Source organism: Vicugna pacos, chromosome 30 (assembly GCF_048564905.1).
Source record: "Vicugna pacos chromosome 30, VicPac4, whole genome shotgun sequence".
Lineage (NCBI taxonomy): Eukaryota > Metazoa > Chordata > Mammalia > Artiodactyla > Camelidae > Vicugna > Vicugna pacos.
The window spans coordinates 5806681-5826101 of NC_133016.1; the positions used below are offsets into that span (position 1 = coordinate 5806681).

Genomic DNA, 19421 nt, shown 5'->3' on the forward strand with positions numbered 1-19421 from the left:
GACAGCGCTGTGTACGTTATTCATATTTTTTAGGTTGTCTTTTGTAACTGCAATAAACATCATTTTTGGTGGTTATTTTCTCTATTTTTTTGTTCTCATCAATAAATGTATGAAATACATACTTAAAGTAAATTCATAATAATGCTTCCACTGCACTTTAAAAATTCCTTTCAAGGGAGCTGGCTTAGGAAAGAGCTAATATAATTAGCATTTTTTGATGGATGACTGGTGTCAAGGCAGAGAGATGAAAATGCTTATTGCAGTCAGAGAACACACTTGAACGGGTCTGCCTGCAACAGCACAATGTGATTGAAGAAAGTAAATTAAACTCACTTTTTTGTTCCAGATAAGCAAGGCATCATTTTTCCCAGTTTCATCATTTATATTGTTATAAACATACCTCTTTTGAAAACCTTATCTTTATTTTACGTTTCGGCTAGACCTACAGCTGGCCACCTTGGAACCTCGGGTGAGTACTTCACGGAGTCCTGACCATTTGAAGAGGAGGTAAACCAACAACAAACTCCCTCCCCGCTCCTCACCTCACTCTTCAAGTAAATATTTGACTTAGGCTACAAACATCTTCAAATAATTAAGCAAAATTTTTCATGTGCCTACTATGCGCCAGGAATACATACGCTTGTTGGCAAAAGAGAAGTCGGTATGTAGTCTCTAACACAGCAGTGATCTTCTGACAGTAACACAGGAAAGAACATTTTAGGCTAGACATTTGTATAATACCCTAGTACGTGAAGCTTGGCTCTTCTTAGTTATGGCCTGATGAAGGCCAGCTTTGGAATTCAGGTGCCATCTTTATGCTGGTGAACAAGAGGAACTTAAGGATGAAAATTATAAGCAAGTCAAGGTTGAATCTACAAACACATTTTGGGGGCAGGCTCTCCATCGGGTATCTCTAAGAACAGAAGAAAAATCCCTCCCTTCTGGTTGTACTTACTCCTTTACATAGGAATTCACTCATTTGATCTTTTCAGATTTTAAAGTATGTTCATTTGACTAAAACTGTCACCCTTGATGAACTGCCTTACAAGATGTCTTCTGAAGCTTTGATTTTGATTTCAAGAACTAGTTTTTTATGGGAACATGACTGTAAAATCACTCTGCTAACTATACTTCAAAAACCAGGAACCGGCAACTGTGAAACTTTGTGACCATATGAAGAAATGGATGAATGGATTATCACGTCCGTGTAGATGACGGTGAAAGGCAGATGGAAGACTTCCAGTGTGTGCACTCGTATCTGCCTGTGTTTCAGGAATCAGTCAATTTTGATATCCTGTGACAATGATAATTTAGATTTTAATGATCTACATTTGTATTAAGATTTTCTATTTTTCATCTTAGTGACTCTTCATTGTCTTAAGCAAGCATTTATATTTGGAATTGACACATAGGATCGAAAGGGCAATGCAAACATCAAACTGTTCCTGACAAATCATTTGTCTGAAACTTTTTACTCAGCAAAATATCCTTTTAGTTCAGAAACAGGGAGGTACTGGCAATGAGTTCAAAGCTGGCCTAGTATCATAACAGCAAAATATTTTAACAGATAGGTACTATATAATTATCATGCTTCTCAGTGTGTTCTACCTTTAAATATCCGGAGATAAAATTCAGAAAATTTTGGTTAGTGAAAATTACAAATGTCTTAAAAATATAGTTTTAATATTTTCATATTGAGCTTTTAGTTGTGAGGAGTGTGTATACAGAAAATGAGATAAAATAAAATATAAATATAGAGCTCAGTGACATATCGGAAGGCAAATGCCAGCATAACTACCATGTCGTCAAAACTGAAAACATAGCATCTGAGAATTTTGTGCCTCCAGTTGCTACGACCTTCCTTCCACTCGACACTCTGATTTAACCAGATGTTTATGACAGTAGCATTCTGGGTTTTCTTTAGTTTTTCATCTAATTATGCATCCATAAACATCATAGTTTGGTCTTGCCGATTTTCCAGTTTCCTCCTTTCGTGTTTGGCTTCTGCTTACAGGGATATTTATTAATCCACGTGGGTGTGCACAGAGTAGGCCGTTCACTGTTCTTGAAGAACCCTATTGTTTGGTTACGCTAAATTACAACAAACAGTGTGACCTAATTAAATGTGTATCGCTGCAGATTAGACATACCTAAAGAAACTGAGGGGGAAAAAAAAGGTCAGAAGAAAATATCCAGGAAAAAAAAAAAAAAAAGCACAGACAAAAGGCTGGAAGAAAACATAAGAAACAGAGGAGTCTTAAGTTTAACTGAAGTCCTCAAGGAAAGGAACTGAGAAAACTGGGTACATGCACAGTCTGAAGATAAAATGGCTGAGAATTTTCAAAAATCACAAAAGACATCGCACCATAGGGTCAAGAATTCCCACTAAACCTAAGATGGATAAATATAAAGGAAACTGCATTTAGAAACGCGTTACTGTCAGAGGTTACAGTGTGATTTACAGCTCACAGCTCAAGAGAAATTACGAAAGCCAAAAAGAAAAAAGAAAAAGGAAAAGAAAAGGTATCTACAAAGTACTGAAGAGAACTGTTGCCTAAAATTCTATTTTTAGTGAAAATATTCAAGAGTAAACGCAACATAGAACTGTTTCATACATACCAAATCGGACAGGGCACCTTCACCAAAGGAAATGCAGACATACGAAAGATCTACTCCACGCACAAGGAAACTGCTCTCAGATAGAAAAGTAGAAATGCAGTATTGCATAAAGACTAATGAAAAGAGAAAAGACGTGAGATTTAAAAAGCTGATTCTAAAAGGTGTATGGAACTGAAAGCGGGAGAAGTTGCATGAATTTGCCGATTCATTCTTAAAGAACAAGCTGGGAAGGCAAGGCGAGCCCCACCAGACCTGTGGACACGGCAAAGCTGAACTGCTCGGGGCAGAGCAGCGCGAGCGGAGGAGCAGGCCTCGGCCCGGGCAGAGGCACACGCGCGCCTCCTCGCGGGGCGTTTTCTCTCTCTCTCTCTCTCCACACGTAGATAAATACATCTCAGTCTGTCTACATATAGAGAGAGATCATTCAAACGCATTATTGTAACAGTATAAGATCTTGGAAGCCAGTAGCTATTATTATTCTTAACAATGTAAATGGGGCAGGTTATATAAATACCATCAATTCAAGCCTGGTGTTTGCTAAATCATGGGTTCCGGCTTAATCTTTAAAGCATGTTTTGTTTTTGAGGATTAAGGTTCATGTAAACTGCTCGTCAGCCACATGGGGCTAGGACTGCAGACGCTGACTAAGTTTTGTTTCCAACGATTTAATTCTAGTCTTCCTTCTTCTAAGACTATCTGGTTGTTAAGATCCAGAATATATTAGACCCTTATGTTGTCCTGCCGATGTCTTAGCTCTTTAGATTTTGAGAAGATTCCAGATCAATCCTGGTACTTCTCGTGTGGCCCCCCACTCCCCGCCATGGGGTGCCCCCCTCCTCTCAGGAGCCATCAGTGACAGACTATCTTTTTGACGGGAATCATCTGATCTGTAGGCCTCACCATACTTAAATAATAAAACCTACTAAAACAATTACCCATGTACTCTGATATTTTTTCTTATGAGCACTTATTAGGTGCAATATGAAATATATTTTCCATTTTTTTCTATCATTTTCATAAAAGTTTTTTTCAAAGCTTATATTTTATTCACAGAGAAATATATTTTTAAATGTAGCTTAATAAATACTTTTTACATATTACTGTTTATATTACAAAAGCTTTTTGTGCACAAAATATGACATTGTTTAGGAATCCAAATTTGGTAATATGGTAATACGGTTACATTTGGATTCCAGAAATTCGTGGAATAAAATGAGTCAGTCTCTGCCTGGGGTGCAGAAAGAGTGAGAAAATCTTCCTTAAAAGTAGAAGTCACGAATTTATGTATAGCAAGAAACTACAATATGCTTAACCTTCTCAACTGGTGAATGGATAGAAGACTTGTAGTATATTCATGCCACAATAAAAAGGAAGGAACTCCTGCGTACGAAACACCATGGAGGAGCCTACAAAGGCGTTCTGCTACGTGCAAGTAGCCAGACACACCCTTAAATGTCACTCTGGACAAAGGCAGAACTCCAGGGAGAGAAATCAGGTCCACGTCCCCAGGGCCTGGGGTGGGGGGTGGGGTGGATCGTTTTGCTCTCTTGGTGTTCAGTCCCAAACTAGATATAATTCACACATGATTCCTTAGCAAAAAGAGCAGAATGTAAAACACCATTCTAGGGGAGGAGTTACAATAGCCAGAGGAGGATGTTTTTGCCAGTTCTGCAGAGTCTGTCTTGAGCAACATTAGGTACGGTCCGAGAGTTTTCTTTCAATGGAAATAAGGGTCCTGAAACAACACAGGGACATTTTAAAGGTGGACACCTATGGGAGAAGAACAGTGTGGGTGTGGAACAGAATCAGTGATGCCTGTACAAATAAGGACTCAAAATAAAACCCTAATTTTTTCAGGTTAAGATTTTCACCACTGCTGTAGAGAAGAAGAAACTGAAATGCTCACATTAGAACTTCATCGTGACGCATTCACAGTTTGTCATGTACAATTACAACTACAGTTTGTGGTTTATTAAAGCGCCCCGTAGTTCTCATCATACAGTGCCATTCTCAGCCAAGTTTTTCCAGTTAACTCCTCAAGGTGGAGCTTTATCGAACACACTGGACTAAGGGGGCCTCAAACAACGAATTCCCTGAGAAATCAGGTCTGCAGGACAGGAGGCAGTTTCATCTGGGAGCGTTCTGTGACCCACTCTGACATCCCCAGAAGAGAACCTAGCTTTTAGCCTTTTAAACAAGGTTTGAGGCAATGTACGAGTCCACTCGAACAAAGCTGGGATTCAGCTGCTGACACGATGTTTCTAAAGAATTCCTTTTCCTTTTGATTAGACTTTATATTCACAAATAAATTAGTTAATTCCACCAGAATTACTAATGGTTTGTTTTCTTGCTCTCTGCTGAGTGAACCAGTTTCTGCAAATTCCCTTAATAGTAATCCAATGAATGCAAACCCAGTAGCCTCAAAAATCACGGTGCAGAAGTCGAATGGGTTCAGAGCGGTAATAGGAGAGCAAACAGAATGTCAGTGGGGACTCTGAATGCCTACATGACCAATCCAAACCTTGCTTTGACTTGTTTCAAATACAATCTCCTTTACAGAGCAATGGAGCATGAGTCGTCCAAATGTAACGTTAGAGAAAGCCTTTTCTTTCAAAGACTGTACGCTTGGAAGAATTCATCTGCAGAGCCAAATGTCAAAAGTTGTGCTTCTCATTCCTCAGCAGCCCTGTGGTTAACGATGCACTTGACTGACAGCTCTGGCACTCAGAGCAGTGGGTGAGAGGTGGGGGACCTTCAGTTTGAGAAGTTGTCAGGCCATATGCTACCTTGTTTATTAGCGTGTGTGCAACACTCCGGGACCTGATTTCTTATTTCTCTTTTAAAATGAAAACTCTGGTATCCTTTAAGTTCAGAAATTGACTTAAAAATATAAAAGATGTAACAGGTCTAATTAATAATAACCGGGGCTCCTGTCTGCTGTGTGTTCGCTGCATGTCAAACACTGTGATAATTTCTTCATAGTGTACCATCGCATTTAATTCTAAAAACAACCCCATGGCCTTGGCAAAATTAATCTCCCAGTTTTCAGATGAGGATCTGACATAAAAAGGAGTTGATGCACAGGAGAATTTTAAATCCAGAATCGATTGACTGAGATCCGTATTCTAGTCTAAACCACTTTATTAGATGGCCTTAATCTGAGAAATGTATAATGTCATGGTGCCAAATTTGGTCAAATAAAAAGGCTTTTTCATTCTGGTGCTTTTTCCTAGGAAATAGGTTTCCCCAAATTACATTTATTGTAACAAATAAAAACAAATACATGAAATGAATTTTTGTGGCATGATTTGATTTACGCACACACATTTTTATTCGTATCAGATCTTTCTTGATTCATGTTCTCTTGGAGTAATTTCATGAGCCAATGAAAGCATAATTCAAGTTACCTAAGTTCTTTATATGTTGACAAATACCCTCATCACGTTCTGGAGAATGTCACTGTATACATAAAATATTTGTCACATAAAAATATTGCTAAATATTTAATAATCAAGATGAATTGCCCTGCAAAATCCTTCTCAGCTCTTTTTTATCCAACTAAGATGGTATATTGGTGATATATTGGTACTAACATCATTTGAAACATCTATTTTATTTTTTTCTTTTGACCCAGATATATTGCTAAAATATTTATATTTAGGGATTACTCATTTATAAGAAATATTAATGGATCATAATGTCTGTTCTGAGTTTATCTGACTTTATCCCCTTTCAGCCATTTTTGAGCATACTGGGAAAGTCAACCCAAAGGGTCAGACTATCAAAAGAGATTTTACTAAATATCAAATTTTACCCCAATGAAGAGGCCCAGACAGAAGTCAGGAGAAGGTCTGGGCCATCGAAAACAACTCCTCAGGCCCCTCCTTCCGGCACTGCGTGCAGCACCTGCCCCCGATTACACGCGTTCTCTAAGTGACGCATGCCACAGGCACACTCAGCGGTTGAGTTAGGAAATACGTATTTGTATCTTATATCCCAAGCACTTAGTTTAGGTGGCACTCTCCAGAGAGCGCTGCCTCGTAAGCCCACCAGTTGTAGGACTGGTTACCACCGGCAGTCCTAAACCAGAGCACCCTGCTAGGAGCCTTCCGTAGGTTGGGAATCTGCCCAGCAATATCCTTGTTCTGTTTACCAGGAGGTCACCTGCGTGTTTACAAGACTAGACTGGACCCTCGCTCTTTCCGTCCCCTGGATGCTCCTTTATTGTTACTCAGGAGAGAAATGGATCTCAGATAGGAGCTTTAACTGCTTTCTCCACAGTGGGATACACAGTTGACCCTGTAACTTAAAAAAAAAAATCATTTTGTTTGGAGTACTGGTCAAGTTTAGGGCCAAGATGGATGGTTTAGTTCCTATGTGGTCCAAGCAGCAGTGATTCATGGTGAGGAACCATGACACCAATGCAGGCCACCATCTTGGGAGTTTTACTGATTCCATTTGGAAAGGAACAGGGTGTGGAAAAGGTAGATAGATTTACATAAATCCAGCGCCCTACTGGTGAAAGAACTCAACAGATACAACAGCGAGCAGGGACAGATCCAGGTTTTTGTGGGGCCTGAAGCTTACAGAATCCTGGAAGTCATTTTACTTCAATAAGAAGAGCAGAAAAATATCGTACTTCTATAAAATAACAAAAATTATTGATCACATATGCAAATAGGTTGCGAGGGCCTCTCTTATTAGAGAGGGGTCCTGAAGACACAGATCACAGGAGTCCCAGTAAATGTGCCTGTGGGAGAAAATGATGCTTGGGTCGAAAGAGCTGCACTCAATAGTTACAAAGCTTTGGAAAACACAGAAAGTAAGTGGAAGACATATGACTTCAAAGATTTTTAGTTAGATGTAGAGCAGAAATAGAAACTTAACAAAAAATTAGAGAAAAAAACTATAAGCATTTGTCCAGGGTCTACGGCAGTACACTAGTTATTAAACACCTCATCACATCCTGCAGCTTTTTAACTGTCACCATAATATAGAAGTAAATATTATAATCTGTATCTTTAAAAATACAGGAATATAGATATAAAACAGTAATTTGCCCCTAAGTTACACATTATGTGAGTGACGGCACCAAACATGAGCTCGTGTCCGTCTTGCTCCAGTTCCCACACCCACTTCACAATCTACGCTGCCCCGTCAGCATTCGTCTTCTAATGGTCTCATGGTAGAACAATGAAAGAAACATTTCTGACTTAGCTGCCTGTACACTTCTAAATCTTCCTTGACTCACCAAAAATATTTATGAATTTTAGATCTTACTAAGGTCCAGTCATAGTAAGTTCTGTTTTTTATTTCTTTGCCATGCTTTCCCCAAACCAGATTCATCATTCTGGGGACAGACCGTGAGCTGGGTGTACAGTACGTCCTTCAAACAGTAGGGATGCAGCGGCCATTTGCGGAAGAGGAACTGACACGTTTCAGTCTTGATAACCTGACAGGCAAAGCATTTCTCAATTTCTAAATTACAGGTTTAATTTCAAGGAGAATTTAGTGTGTTTTGAAAGTAATGTTCTTTAATATGTTTTCAATTTGTCTAATTGAACCAGGAAGAAAAGACCAATGCTATACTTAGCACTTCATTTACTGTGGACTTCTGGAGCTTCCTATGAAAGTTTATAGAAAGCTAATGGGCATGCCCCCAAACTTCGGTAGAATATATATATATATTCTATGAATATATATATGTATTATCCACATACTCCTTAAATATACTATATACAGTGTCCACAAAGGATAAAAAGTCAAGAAAGCTGTTCCCCTAGTACTTCTGGCAGGAGCTGATATTCTGTCTTCTTTTCTACTTGACTTGACATAACCTTTACAAAATGGGATGAAATTAGTTGACATTTGGCAATACTGACAAGTGACTAAAACACATCAAGTACCAGATGGGAAGGAAAATGTGGGAGACCTTAAGGAGCACTTGGACAAACATCAAATGAAAATGGACTATTCAGGATTTTAAGGAGCAAATATACTTTCATATTAAAAGAGTGTAAAAATAGTAATTTTCCACTTCCAATAATTGTAATCCAAATGGTATTTGTAAAAAAAAAAAAGATTCTTAAGATATATAAGCCCATTGGTTAGTTTTTAATCAATGTGAAAAAAAAATTAGTAAAAGTTCTACGAACTTAATTACTTTTAACAACTATGTAAATGGTGGTTTTTAAATCACAGAGAAAGGAATTATTTGATTTGAACATTTATTACCTTTTTATCATTAAAAGATTCCACTATCATGAGAATTTTATGTCCAAATATAATGAATTCTCTATGTGCTAACTGCCTGCTAATCTGACTTCGAAATTGAAAATATCTACTTGGAAATAGGCTTGAAGGACACAGAATCAAACTCGGGGCCTCCACTCATTTGTTTTCTTTGCTCTACTTAAATGATACCAATTTGAGATGTCTTATTGTGATATTATAATTTATAGTAAGAAATACAAATTTGTTCTTAGTTCCTGGCACAGAGCTCCTAAAGGCCTTGGAGTTTTAGGAGGAAACCTAGATGACCCTGGGAATGGTGATGACATTTTAGGTACAACACCAAAGTCATAATCCATGAAAGAAAGAACTGATAAGCTGGACTTCGTTAAAGTTAAGAACTTTTAAAACTGCAAAAGACAATGTCAAGAGAATGAGAAGACAAGCCACAGACTGAGTGGGCCTATTTGCAAAAGACACACCCGATCAAAGACAGTTACCCGAAATACAAAAAGAACTCTTAAAACCCAACAATAAGAAAACAAACAACCCAGGTTAAAAAACGGGCCAAAGACCTTATCAGACACTTCACCAAAGAAAATGCACAGACGGCAAATAAGCACATGGAAAGATGCTCCAGGTCGTGTGTCATCCGGGAAACGCAAACTAAAACAACGCATCATGAAGGCAGAGACCTTTCTTCTCTGAGTTATCCAAGCCCCTAAACACTGCCTGGCATATAGTCTGAACTCAGTAACTACCATATTTTGTCAAACACAAAACAGCAAAGATTATAAGCCTCACCCGATTTTAGGCATCACTCTGGGAAAATGCAATAATGATGCTATTATACAAAGTTTTTTTTTAATCACTTACAAATGTTTGTATGTATTGAAAGATGCAGGCTCACTTGCTATGATTTATTATATGTTAGTCTTACCCATTCATAAAAAGAAAACAAAGTAAGTTAGCTAAGAAATCTCTCAAACTTGTTCAGACAGTCCATCCCTTCTGAATCCATCCAGAATTATCAATGTCCTTTGTTTTTCTTTTTTCACAACGTATTAGTTCTTTGCCATTAGGAGTATTAATGGTACACATTTCTTCATTAAAGAGTATGCTGCTTTTGACTTTAAAATCTTCTTCTAAACCATTGATATCTATTCTACAAGTTTTATGCTGGCTGGTGAATACTTTATCTACCAGAAGGTGTTCACAGTTAAGTTTTTGGTTTTTTTCCTCAATTGGTTCTAAATGGTTTCTCAAGTGAAACACTAAAGAGTTGTAATGAAACTGAAATATAATTAAACTCAAGAAGTGAGGCACTAACATTACACACAGCTTCAACTGAAGTGATGAAAACACTGGCGTCTACGACCAAGGCTGTCCCCATGCAGGCAATGGTAACTACATCACTACCGCCACCTGGCGGCCACCACTGAAGGATGCCATTTAATAAAATGTCCTAATAGTAACATCTATCCCAATTCCAGAAAAGTGCATCTTTTGAATGAATCAATAATTAATAAACAAATGGCTGAGTTCTTCTAATAAAGCCGATCTGGAGTACTCTCTGTGAGATGTAAGTCTCACTGGTGGAGGTGGAGACCAGCCACCGTCTGAAGAGATCAAACCAGAACTCTCTATCTCTTTCTATTGATTTTTATCCTCTTGATTCCAGCAATCGTTCCTTGATTTAATGACGACTACTAAAGTTTAAAACTTTCTGAAGGAGAATTTAAAAAAAACCTAAAAGGAGGGCCAACACTGTCATTGGAATCTCTATAGACAAATTAATGAAAAGCAATTCACACTGAAGTTATGTGTGGGTTCAATAAAAATGTGTTGAACTTTAAGTTAATGGAGCAAAAATTAAGATCAGAGCCTCCATTTCTTGGTAAGAACAGTTTCCTAAGTCATTTAATTAATGCTTTATCCTACGGGAAAAAATTCATCCCAGTGTTACAGCAGCAAGAGGTTTACCAAATTAGACACACACACACATAAAGACACAAAGTTCCTCAGAGGCTCTGTCTTAGCATTACTTCTTTGGAATTAAAGGAAGAGTTTATACAGACATTCGACTTTTTAATACCACATGTATCTCTGATGCAAAATTTTCAAGGAGGAGGCCTTTCTTAACTCCCTATACTGTGTAACTAAAACTCAACTGAACACGATAATTTAAATATTTTTGTGACATCAAAATCCCCATTTATTCTCTGAGATGCTTTCAATTGTTTGTCAAATACTGTGGTGTTTTAAAGAAACAGTGATGACTAAAACATAATCCCTGTCCTTAGTGAGCTCTTAGGGTACTTGGAGAGACAGAAGGACCAATGATTATAATATGAAGTAGGAATTGTAATAAAAGGGATTTAGTGAGTAGGTACTGAAATCACAAAAAAAGGTCACAGGTTAGGAAAATTGGTTAACTTATGCTGTGTGATTAAAAAATAGTAGTAATGCTAACTTCAAACCTCAATGTCTTAACACAACAAATGTTTATTCCTCATTAAAGCTATGTTTGATCTGGGTCTGGGCCAATCACCAAGTCAAACTAGATTCAGAAACCCAGGCTACTGCAATCTCGTGGCTAAGACAGCTCAGCACCAGACCACTCCAGTTGCACAGTAGGTTAAATGGTTGGAAAATTCTTCAACAGGCACACTCTGAACTGAATTGTATCCTCTCCCCCAACCCCCGCACCCAAATTCACAGTTTGAAGCCTCAAACCCCAGTGTGACTACATTTGCAGAGAGGGCCTTTTGGGAGGTAATTAAGGTTAAATGAGGCCTAAGAATGGGGCTCTGACCCAACAGGATTGTGTCCTTGTAAGAAGAGACACTGGAGACTTGCTTCCCCTCCCTCCCTTTCCACCATGAGAGGGCACAGTGACAAGGTGGCTCTCTGCAAGCCAGGAAGAGAGCCCTCACAAGGAACTGTCCAGCCAGCACTCTGATCTTGGACTTCTCAGCCTCCAGAACTGTGAGGAACAAATTTATGTCACCCATTCTATGGAATTTTGTTATGACAGTCGAAGTTGACTAATACAAGACATCCATATACTTCGGCACAGAGGCAGTGCTTCCTAGCCCCTTGTCCAGAGTGCTGTCTCACTTGGCCCCACCTGACTGCAAGGGCAAAGGTAAACACAGGGGACCAGGTGGACTGTTTGGTAAGCAGGATTGTCTTGGCCACAATCACCTCTTCCAGTTAGCAAAGACCCCTTTTCTCTCTTCTTCCTCCAAATTCAATCCTCCCCTAAAGGAGATGAACCAAAAAGCGATCGATTCAGCCCTTGATTCTAGCTCAAAGTCCAGAATCTGCAGGTAATATGCAGCAATATCTCCATCAGTTCCAGATATGACTTCTCTTGGTTCCGAAAGAATGATCTGAAAAGCACTTTTCTGCTTCTGATGGGCAGTGGTTCAAGACAGACAGGAAGCCCAGCTCTGCAAACACCCCCTTAAAGCAAAGAAGGAATAGGAGACACGTGGCAGGCAGGACTGGCCTTGGTCATTCTGAAATGCTGCTCACCCTAAGAGTTAACCACGACCCTTGATCCTCATTCTGTACCCACCATTTTGGATTGTTTTTTAAGATATCTCAGATTTGCTATAATATTTTATTGCCTCTTCCCCAAATCTCTCTTTTGATTTGAAGGTGCTACCTTGACTTTGTCAAGTTCTACAGGCACACCACTCAGTCAGTTCTTTATCTTGGGTCATATTTATCTGATGAAAGATTATACTAGGCACCACCACACTCTTAAGCTACTTTTTACCTTGAACATTTCATTCAGTTGAGAGATTTTAGCAATAAATGTGGAGACTACACACTTGATCTGCTCTTTTCCTTGAGGCTGTTTTAACTTGCTTTGTCACTTAAAGACTTTCTTAATTTTATTTCCTACTCTTTGGTGACTCAACATACTTATCTTTTCCAATTTTGCAGGGTTTTGAATTTTTCAAATCCCTTTCATTTTTGCTTACAAGTTCTCAAATTGTCTCAGAGATCCTTTCTTTGTAGCATCTTGCCAGCTAACACATATTTTGTTTTCTAATTTCTTCCCCTAGATGTTGTTGGGAAATACAACTAAAAACAAAAGTCTACTCCCAATCTAGAAATCCTCTCCACAAAAGTAGCAGAGAAAGAAAACACTCTAATTTTACTCATATTAAACCAGAATGCGATGCACAACACAGGAAATCTGTTGAGAGATTGCAAAGATAGAAGGACATCTCTTCCTTTTTATAGTCAAAAGCAGGCATAACCCACTACGTACATGTTCTCAAGATAAACAATAACTAATCGCGAAGAAGAGGATTTGACAGCACCGTTTGCCACACAGAGTCCATCCTAGATTCACCTGGTAATTGCAGTGACCATCTAAGTCAGCCGACTGGCTTTACTCAGAGGGAAAACAAACTCCCTGCATCTTTATGACAGGATGTAGTTTTGTAACCTGGAGTCAGGCTCCTCCCCTCCCGTCAGGCCCCTCCCCTCCCGTCAGGCTCCATCCCTCCCGTCAGGCCCCTTCCCTCCCATCAGGCCCCTCCCCTCCCATCAGGCTCCTCCCCTCCCATCAGGCTCCTCCCCTCCCAGCAGGCCCTTCCCCTCCCATCAGGCTCCTCCCCTCCCACAGAACCGGGAGTTGGGGTGATCTCTCCCTTGATGTTTGACTTTCAAAGAGGTGGTTCCCAAGTCCTTAAGATAAAGACATTCCTGGTTCTTAAAGCTGACAAAAGACCTATTTTGTTTGCATGAGGATTTATATACATTTCAAAGAAGAAAGTACTTACAATTTTATGTTTTCTAAAGAAATGTTCTCAGAAGAAGGGAGGGGAAAGCAATCTCACCCTCAACCCCCGCAATTTTTAACCGAGAATTAAGCCTCTTAATTTTAATTTGTATTTGTCCTTACAATCGAGAAGCTCATGACACATCCAGCTGGCCTACTAAACAACCACAAGAGCTTCACCGGATGTCTTGTCAACCGCGTAACACTGCTTCCCCAGCCACCTCAGCACTGCCTGCACCCCCGGCCTAACCACAATCTCAGCGCCGCGCATCTCAGGGCTATTTATTTATCACTGTGGTGCTCCTCCTGCTATCAGTTTCTATCAGGATCAAATAGAGAATTAAGCCTCTTATGAGAGGATTTTCTCACCCATGAAATCTTGATAAAAGTGATTCTTGCTATGTCCATCTTCAGTGCTGATATGAGAAGATGATGAAATAATGTGTTTTAAAGCAAGGGCTTTGAGAGCTGTCAGTTGTAAATATAGATGAGAGACGGTTAAATTCAGCAAACACCTATTTTCACATGCCCAGCGCTGTACAAGGCAGTATCAGTAATGCAAACAAAATAAAACAAAACAAAAAAACCCAAACAAACCCTTGCTTTGAAGAAATCAACATTCTTCCATGAAAAATGCTAGAATACATTTCTATAAGTTTGCTCTATATTCTAGACACTAATCCCTTACCAGGTATATGATGTGTAAATATTTTCTCTCATTTTGTGACTTGCCTCTTTACTCTGTTGATATTGTCCTTTGGTACACAAATTTTTGAAATTTTCAGTAAGTCCAATTTGTCTATTTTTTTCTTCTGTTGCCTTTGGTATCAGATCTAAGAAATCACTGCCAAATCTAAAGTTGTAAAATTCTGTTCTATGTTTTTTCTTCTAATAGTTTTACAGGCTTAGGTTTTACATTTAGGCCTTTGATTCATTTTGAGTTAACTTCCGTGATAGATGGTGGTAAGTAAGGGGCCGACGTCATTCTTTCGTAGGTGGACACACAGTTTTCCCAGCACTACTTGTTGAAAAGCCTGTCCTTTCACCACTGAATGGTCTTGGTAGCCTTGTCAAACAATCATTTGGTCGTATACGTGAAACTCTTCCTTTTGAAAAAAAAAAATTTTTTTTTTAATTTGAAAATTTCCACATGGTAGCATTCACTCTTTGTGCTAAACAGTTCTTTAGGCTTTGACAAATGTGTAGAATTACACATCCAACCCCACAATCAAGGTAATAGTCCACCATGCCCCAGATTTCCCTCTCATTGCTTGATACAGTAGAATTTATCTTTTTTGGGGGCCGGGGGGAGTAATCATGCTTTGGCATTACATTTAAAAACTCTCTGCCCTACCTTTTATTTGAGCTGATTGGTCATACGTTAGAGAAGGGTTTCCCTCTGCATCACTGATAAAGAAGCGCTTAGAGACAGACCTTGCCTCCTATGACACCACGGAATGCTGGATTACAGCACACACAGTGTTTGCTTCCAGTGAACCATCTTCCGGCAGAACCGTATTGTTTTACATTTCCAACTGTTAAAAATCTGTGACCAGACTTTCCCCAGGCTTCTCAGTAGAAGCAATACTGTCTCAGTTAGCAAGACATGTATTTTAAGCACTGATTGTGTTATATTAAGCATTGTGCTGAATAGGGAGGTTATGTTTTGAACAATAATTTTATTTAAAAAAAAGGGATCTGGGGCTCACTTGAATTTCCTTATGCAGGTATTTGAACTCATCCTGATTTCTGCTTACAATATTTATGAGGTTCTATGAAGTGAAAAAGCCACATCAGCAGTTAAGAAAAGTGGTTTTGTCTTTCACAGGATAAAACTGCACATTATCATGAATACTTTGATTTCCTCTGCAGGTCTGGGTATCTTTTTTGATTTTTTGATTAAATAAGCTTGCATGACAAATAGGCTGTTTTTCACTCTTAAAATGCAAACTTAAAATCTCTGTGGTAGAAGGGCAACTGCTGTAAGCTGGCAGGGGACCATGAATTCACCAGCCCTTCTGAGGACAGTCCCCGCGGCCAGCCCCCCGGGCCTCCCTCTCCTCCTGTGCTCACACCCGTGGAGTGTGGCGACAGCTGGGAGAAGGCATGAGGTGTGTTCCTCCAGAAAGCACACCTAGCTCCATCTCTACTGTTCGTTCTCATATTTTATTGGTACAGTTGAATTTAAAATGCATTTTGGTACAAGCCTGTCAGTGGGAAAAAAGACCACTCTGACATCCAATTTTATTGGTTTCCAATCCATGCAGAAGTATAAATAAATATCTAAAAACTGCTTCCAAACGCTGTGCCTTGTGCAAAGAGCCAATAAAATAAAACGCACAATGTGTAGATTTTCAGCTCAAGGTTTACTCGGACGACAGGCTAAGCCTCACCTGCCAATTTTCCTTTAAACTGTCCCGTCTCATCGCCCATGCCCTCCCCTGCCCCCTCTCCCAGTCCTGACCTGGAGAACACAGTGTCCTGCTTTCATTTCTCTGGGTCACGCACGGATAAAACCTTCTGCCCTCGGCTACTTTTAACAAGAGTGAGATCACTGGGAGTTTGCAAAATAGATGCACAGAATAATGGTCAATATTCCAATTATTAAAGGGCAAAGGACACCCTAACTTCAGAGGAGGAAAAACATACAAATGAACAGTATGCCCAAGGACAAACCTCCACACATGAAACAAAGCAGAAAAGGAAAAAAAAAATCCTGAGACAGCCAAGTCCTCTATCAAAACAGAAACATCTGGAATCATGGTGTTAACGCTTGTGGCTACGGGGTCGGGAAGAGCACTTCCTTTGCACCAGCAGACGGTGCGGGGGCCTGGTACTACTTTCCTATAAAGAAAGCAATTTGCTATATTGTGAAGAGCCTTGAAAATGTTCACAGCTTCTGACCCAGCCATTCTTCTTTAAAAAGGCTCTGCTAAAAAAAATAATCAGATACTTGCACATCTTCTCACAGATGGCCAGCGTGGCTTTATTTATAATAGTTCATTTTGGAAACACCCTAATGTTAAATTAATGATAGCACAGCCATATGTTGAGATACCATACGGCCACAAAAATCTTGATTTTTAAAGGACTCAGATTACTTCCCAAGATAATGTTAAGTGAAAATATACTGACTTTAAAATACATTGGAAAGAAATAAACTAAAATGTTAAAAGCAGTTTTCTTAGCATGGAGGAATTATGAGTGACTTTAAGCTTTTCTTTCCAACTTCTCCCTCAAAATTTTGTTAAGTTTTTTAATCAGACAATATAAAGTATTAAAAAAAATCTCAATATGAAGAAAAAATGGAGACTTGCATGGAAAAATGCAAAAAGTGCAAAGCCTGCTCAGGTTACGAATACAGATTTCTGATCTTATTGTAGGCACCTCGGAAAAAAGGTCTGTCTCCCACAGCTTCGAGACCCCTGAGCAGAGAACACTGGGGCTCTCTCTCCCCTTTCTTGAGCCCATTCCTTCCAGACGAAGTGTTTTGTTGTAAAAGTAACAAACGCTTACTGCAAACCTCAAACAGTGGGAGAGTGTATAACATAAGAATGGTAGATGCCACCCTGCTTTCTTTCCCCACACACTGGGGTACAGTCTGCATGTAATAATACACGCCAGTGATTAGCAAACAGGTCCACGGCTTCTGACAAATGTCAGGACACAGGACATTTTCATCACCCCCAAATGCTCCTTTATGTTTCCTGAAGTCCATTCTCTCCCAACTTGCTTTCTGTCACTATAAATTAGTTTTGCCCGTGGTAGCGTTTTCTACAAATGGAATGACACCTGTTGCTTTCAATACTGTCTCTGAGATTCACCCCTGTTGTGTCACGGGTAGTAGTGTTCTGCTGTGTAGCTATATCATCACTGGTCTGTCCAGTGATAGAGTGACTTCATTGTAATCACCTTATAAGGCCACAGATTCATTCCCAGAAATGTGGTAAGTCATGTCCCCAAGTGTGAAGACTGATACATTAAACGTCTCCTGTATGGGATCCCCAAACCTAAGTCTGGTCTTGGATGCATGAGAACAATACCACAAAGGGGTCACAGCATAACGATACTGATCTAGCTGGTTGAAGCTCATGTCTAAACCCGTATCTATGAACAACGAACAACGATTAGACATTAATGGATTCCAGCCATTCACTGCGATCAAGAAACCAAAGTATTTGTCTTGACATACTACATTTAAAATCTGAGTCACATATTTTATTAATTATGGATTTGCCAACTTTTTTTCAGTCATTCTGAATTAATTTTATACTTACTTAACTTACAGTATTTAACATAAACGTCGCTATAAGTGAATATTGTTTGTCTCAAATTTAAAAAGTAATATTTAAGCAATTGTATATAAAACTCCTTTCAAAATGTTTGCTTATGAAAAAACCCCACAAAAATAATGCCTACAAGGACATGTTGAATTTTATGGGAATCCTACTGCATCAAAAATATAGAAGGATGCACCCCAAATCTCATATTGCAATAATTCCACAAGATACACTGCAATGATAAAAATAATTATAAAGCTAGTTTGATGCCAGTGAAAGAGACTGAAATTATTTTGAATGGGGTAATGTACCTGCCGTAGAATTAACAGTTTTATTTAGATTATCAACAAGAATCGGAAGAAATTATATATTTGGTGGGTTCTACCCTTTATGAAAACAACGGTCACCCTGAGCACCCGTGGACAGAACCCCTGCGCCAGGAGTCCTCTGTCACACAGCCCTGCACTCGACTCTCGCGCTCAGAGCTTACCTTCCTGACTCAAACGTGAACCACGTTGAGTCCCGCCCGTATCTCCTCAGGGAGCTGAGAGGCCACATCACCAGTCTGACCTTGGCATTGTGGACATCCCACAGATAGATATTCTCATGAGTGATCTGCATTGTGCATTCACCATAAATGTCCAGATTTGGCGTAGGCATAAGATACACATTGAATCGCTCTGCAAAGAAACAAAGAATGGAGAAACGGAGTGAGAAAAGGTGTGCCTCTTTATGGCAGAAAGTGCTACCGTGTCCTTTGGTGACATTGACAGACACTGCGAAACGCTATCTTTTCCCACTGTATGGGTAAAGGAGTTAATTATTCTTAATCACTAATTCATTCACTCCTTCTTCAACATTGCGTTGCATACATTCTCTGTGGTGGGGGTTAATGGTTGAAGTGTACAATGGACACGCAAGGGCAGAAAGCTAATTGGAGTCTCTGCTCAAATGGCCTTATATCTGCCTCTTCACACAATAGTAAGTGGATATCGTACAAACGATTCCTGCGAGGAAGGTCTTATTTAATTTACACAAGAACTTACTCAGTTCTATCTGTGGAGCATGAAGTGTTTTTTTTTTTTTTAACATTTTTTATTGATTTATAATCATTTTACAATGTTGTGTCAAATTCCAGAGCATGAAGTGTTTAGTGCACACTCAGACTGACTTTCCAAGCACAGAGTATTCATGGTCAAATTCAGCATGTGATAATTGAAGATACTCATTACTACCTTCTGTAGAACTCCAGACATAGTTTTGGTAAGCAAAATAAAAATACATAACTGTTTCCATTCCTGGATATTTTATAGCTGAAAATCTGATTATTAGGCAATGATTCCAAACTTTGCTTTATAACTTTTTGTGTATCTCAACAGCTACCACAAAATCCTGTAGCCCTTGATCCTCATTTAAATGCATTAGAGGAACTTTATTTTGAAAAATAAGGTTAGTTGGTAAATTCCAGGAAGTAAAGAACTTGATAC

At 39.2% G+C, this 19421-nt stretch overlaps 1 protein-coding gene across 1 annotated transcript in view; it reads right to left on the reverse strand.

Moving 5' to 3' along the window:
• Positions 1–19421, reverse strand: part of DOK6 (docking protein 6) — a 272876-nt gene that overhangs the window by 85361 nt on the left and 168094 nt on the right. The window contains exon 5 of the mRNA XM_006215593.4: positions 18425–18614. Coding sequence (XP_006215655.1) covers positions 18425–18614 — 190 coding nt within the window. The remainder of the gene's footprint in view (positions 1–18424; positions 18615–19421) is intronic.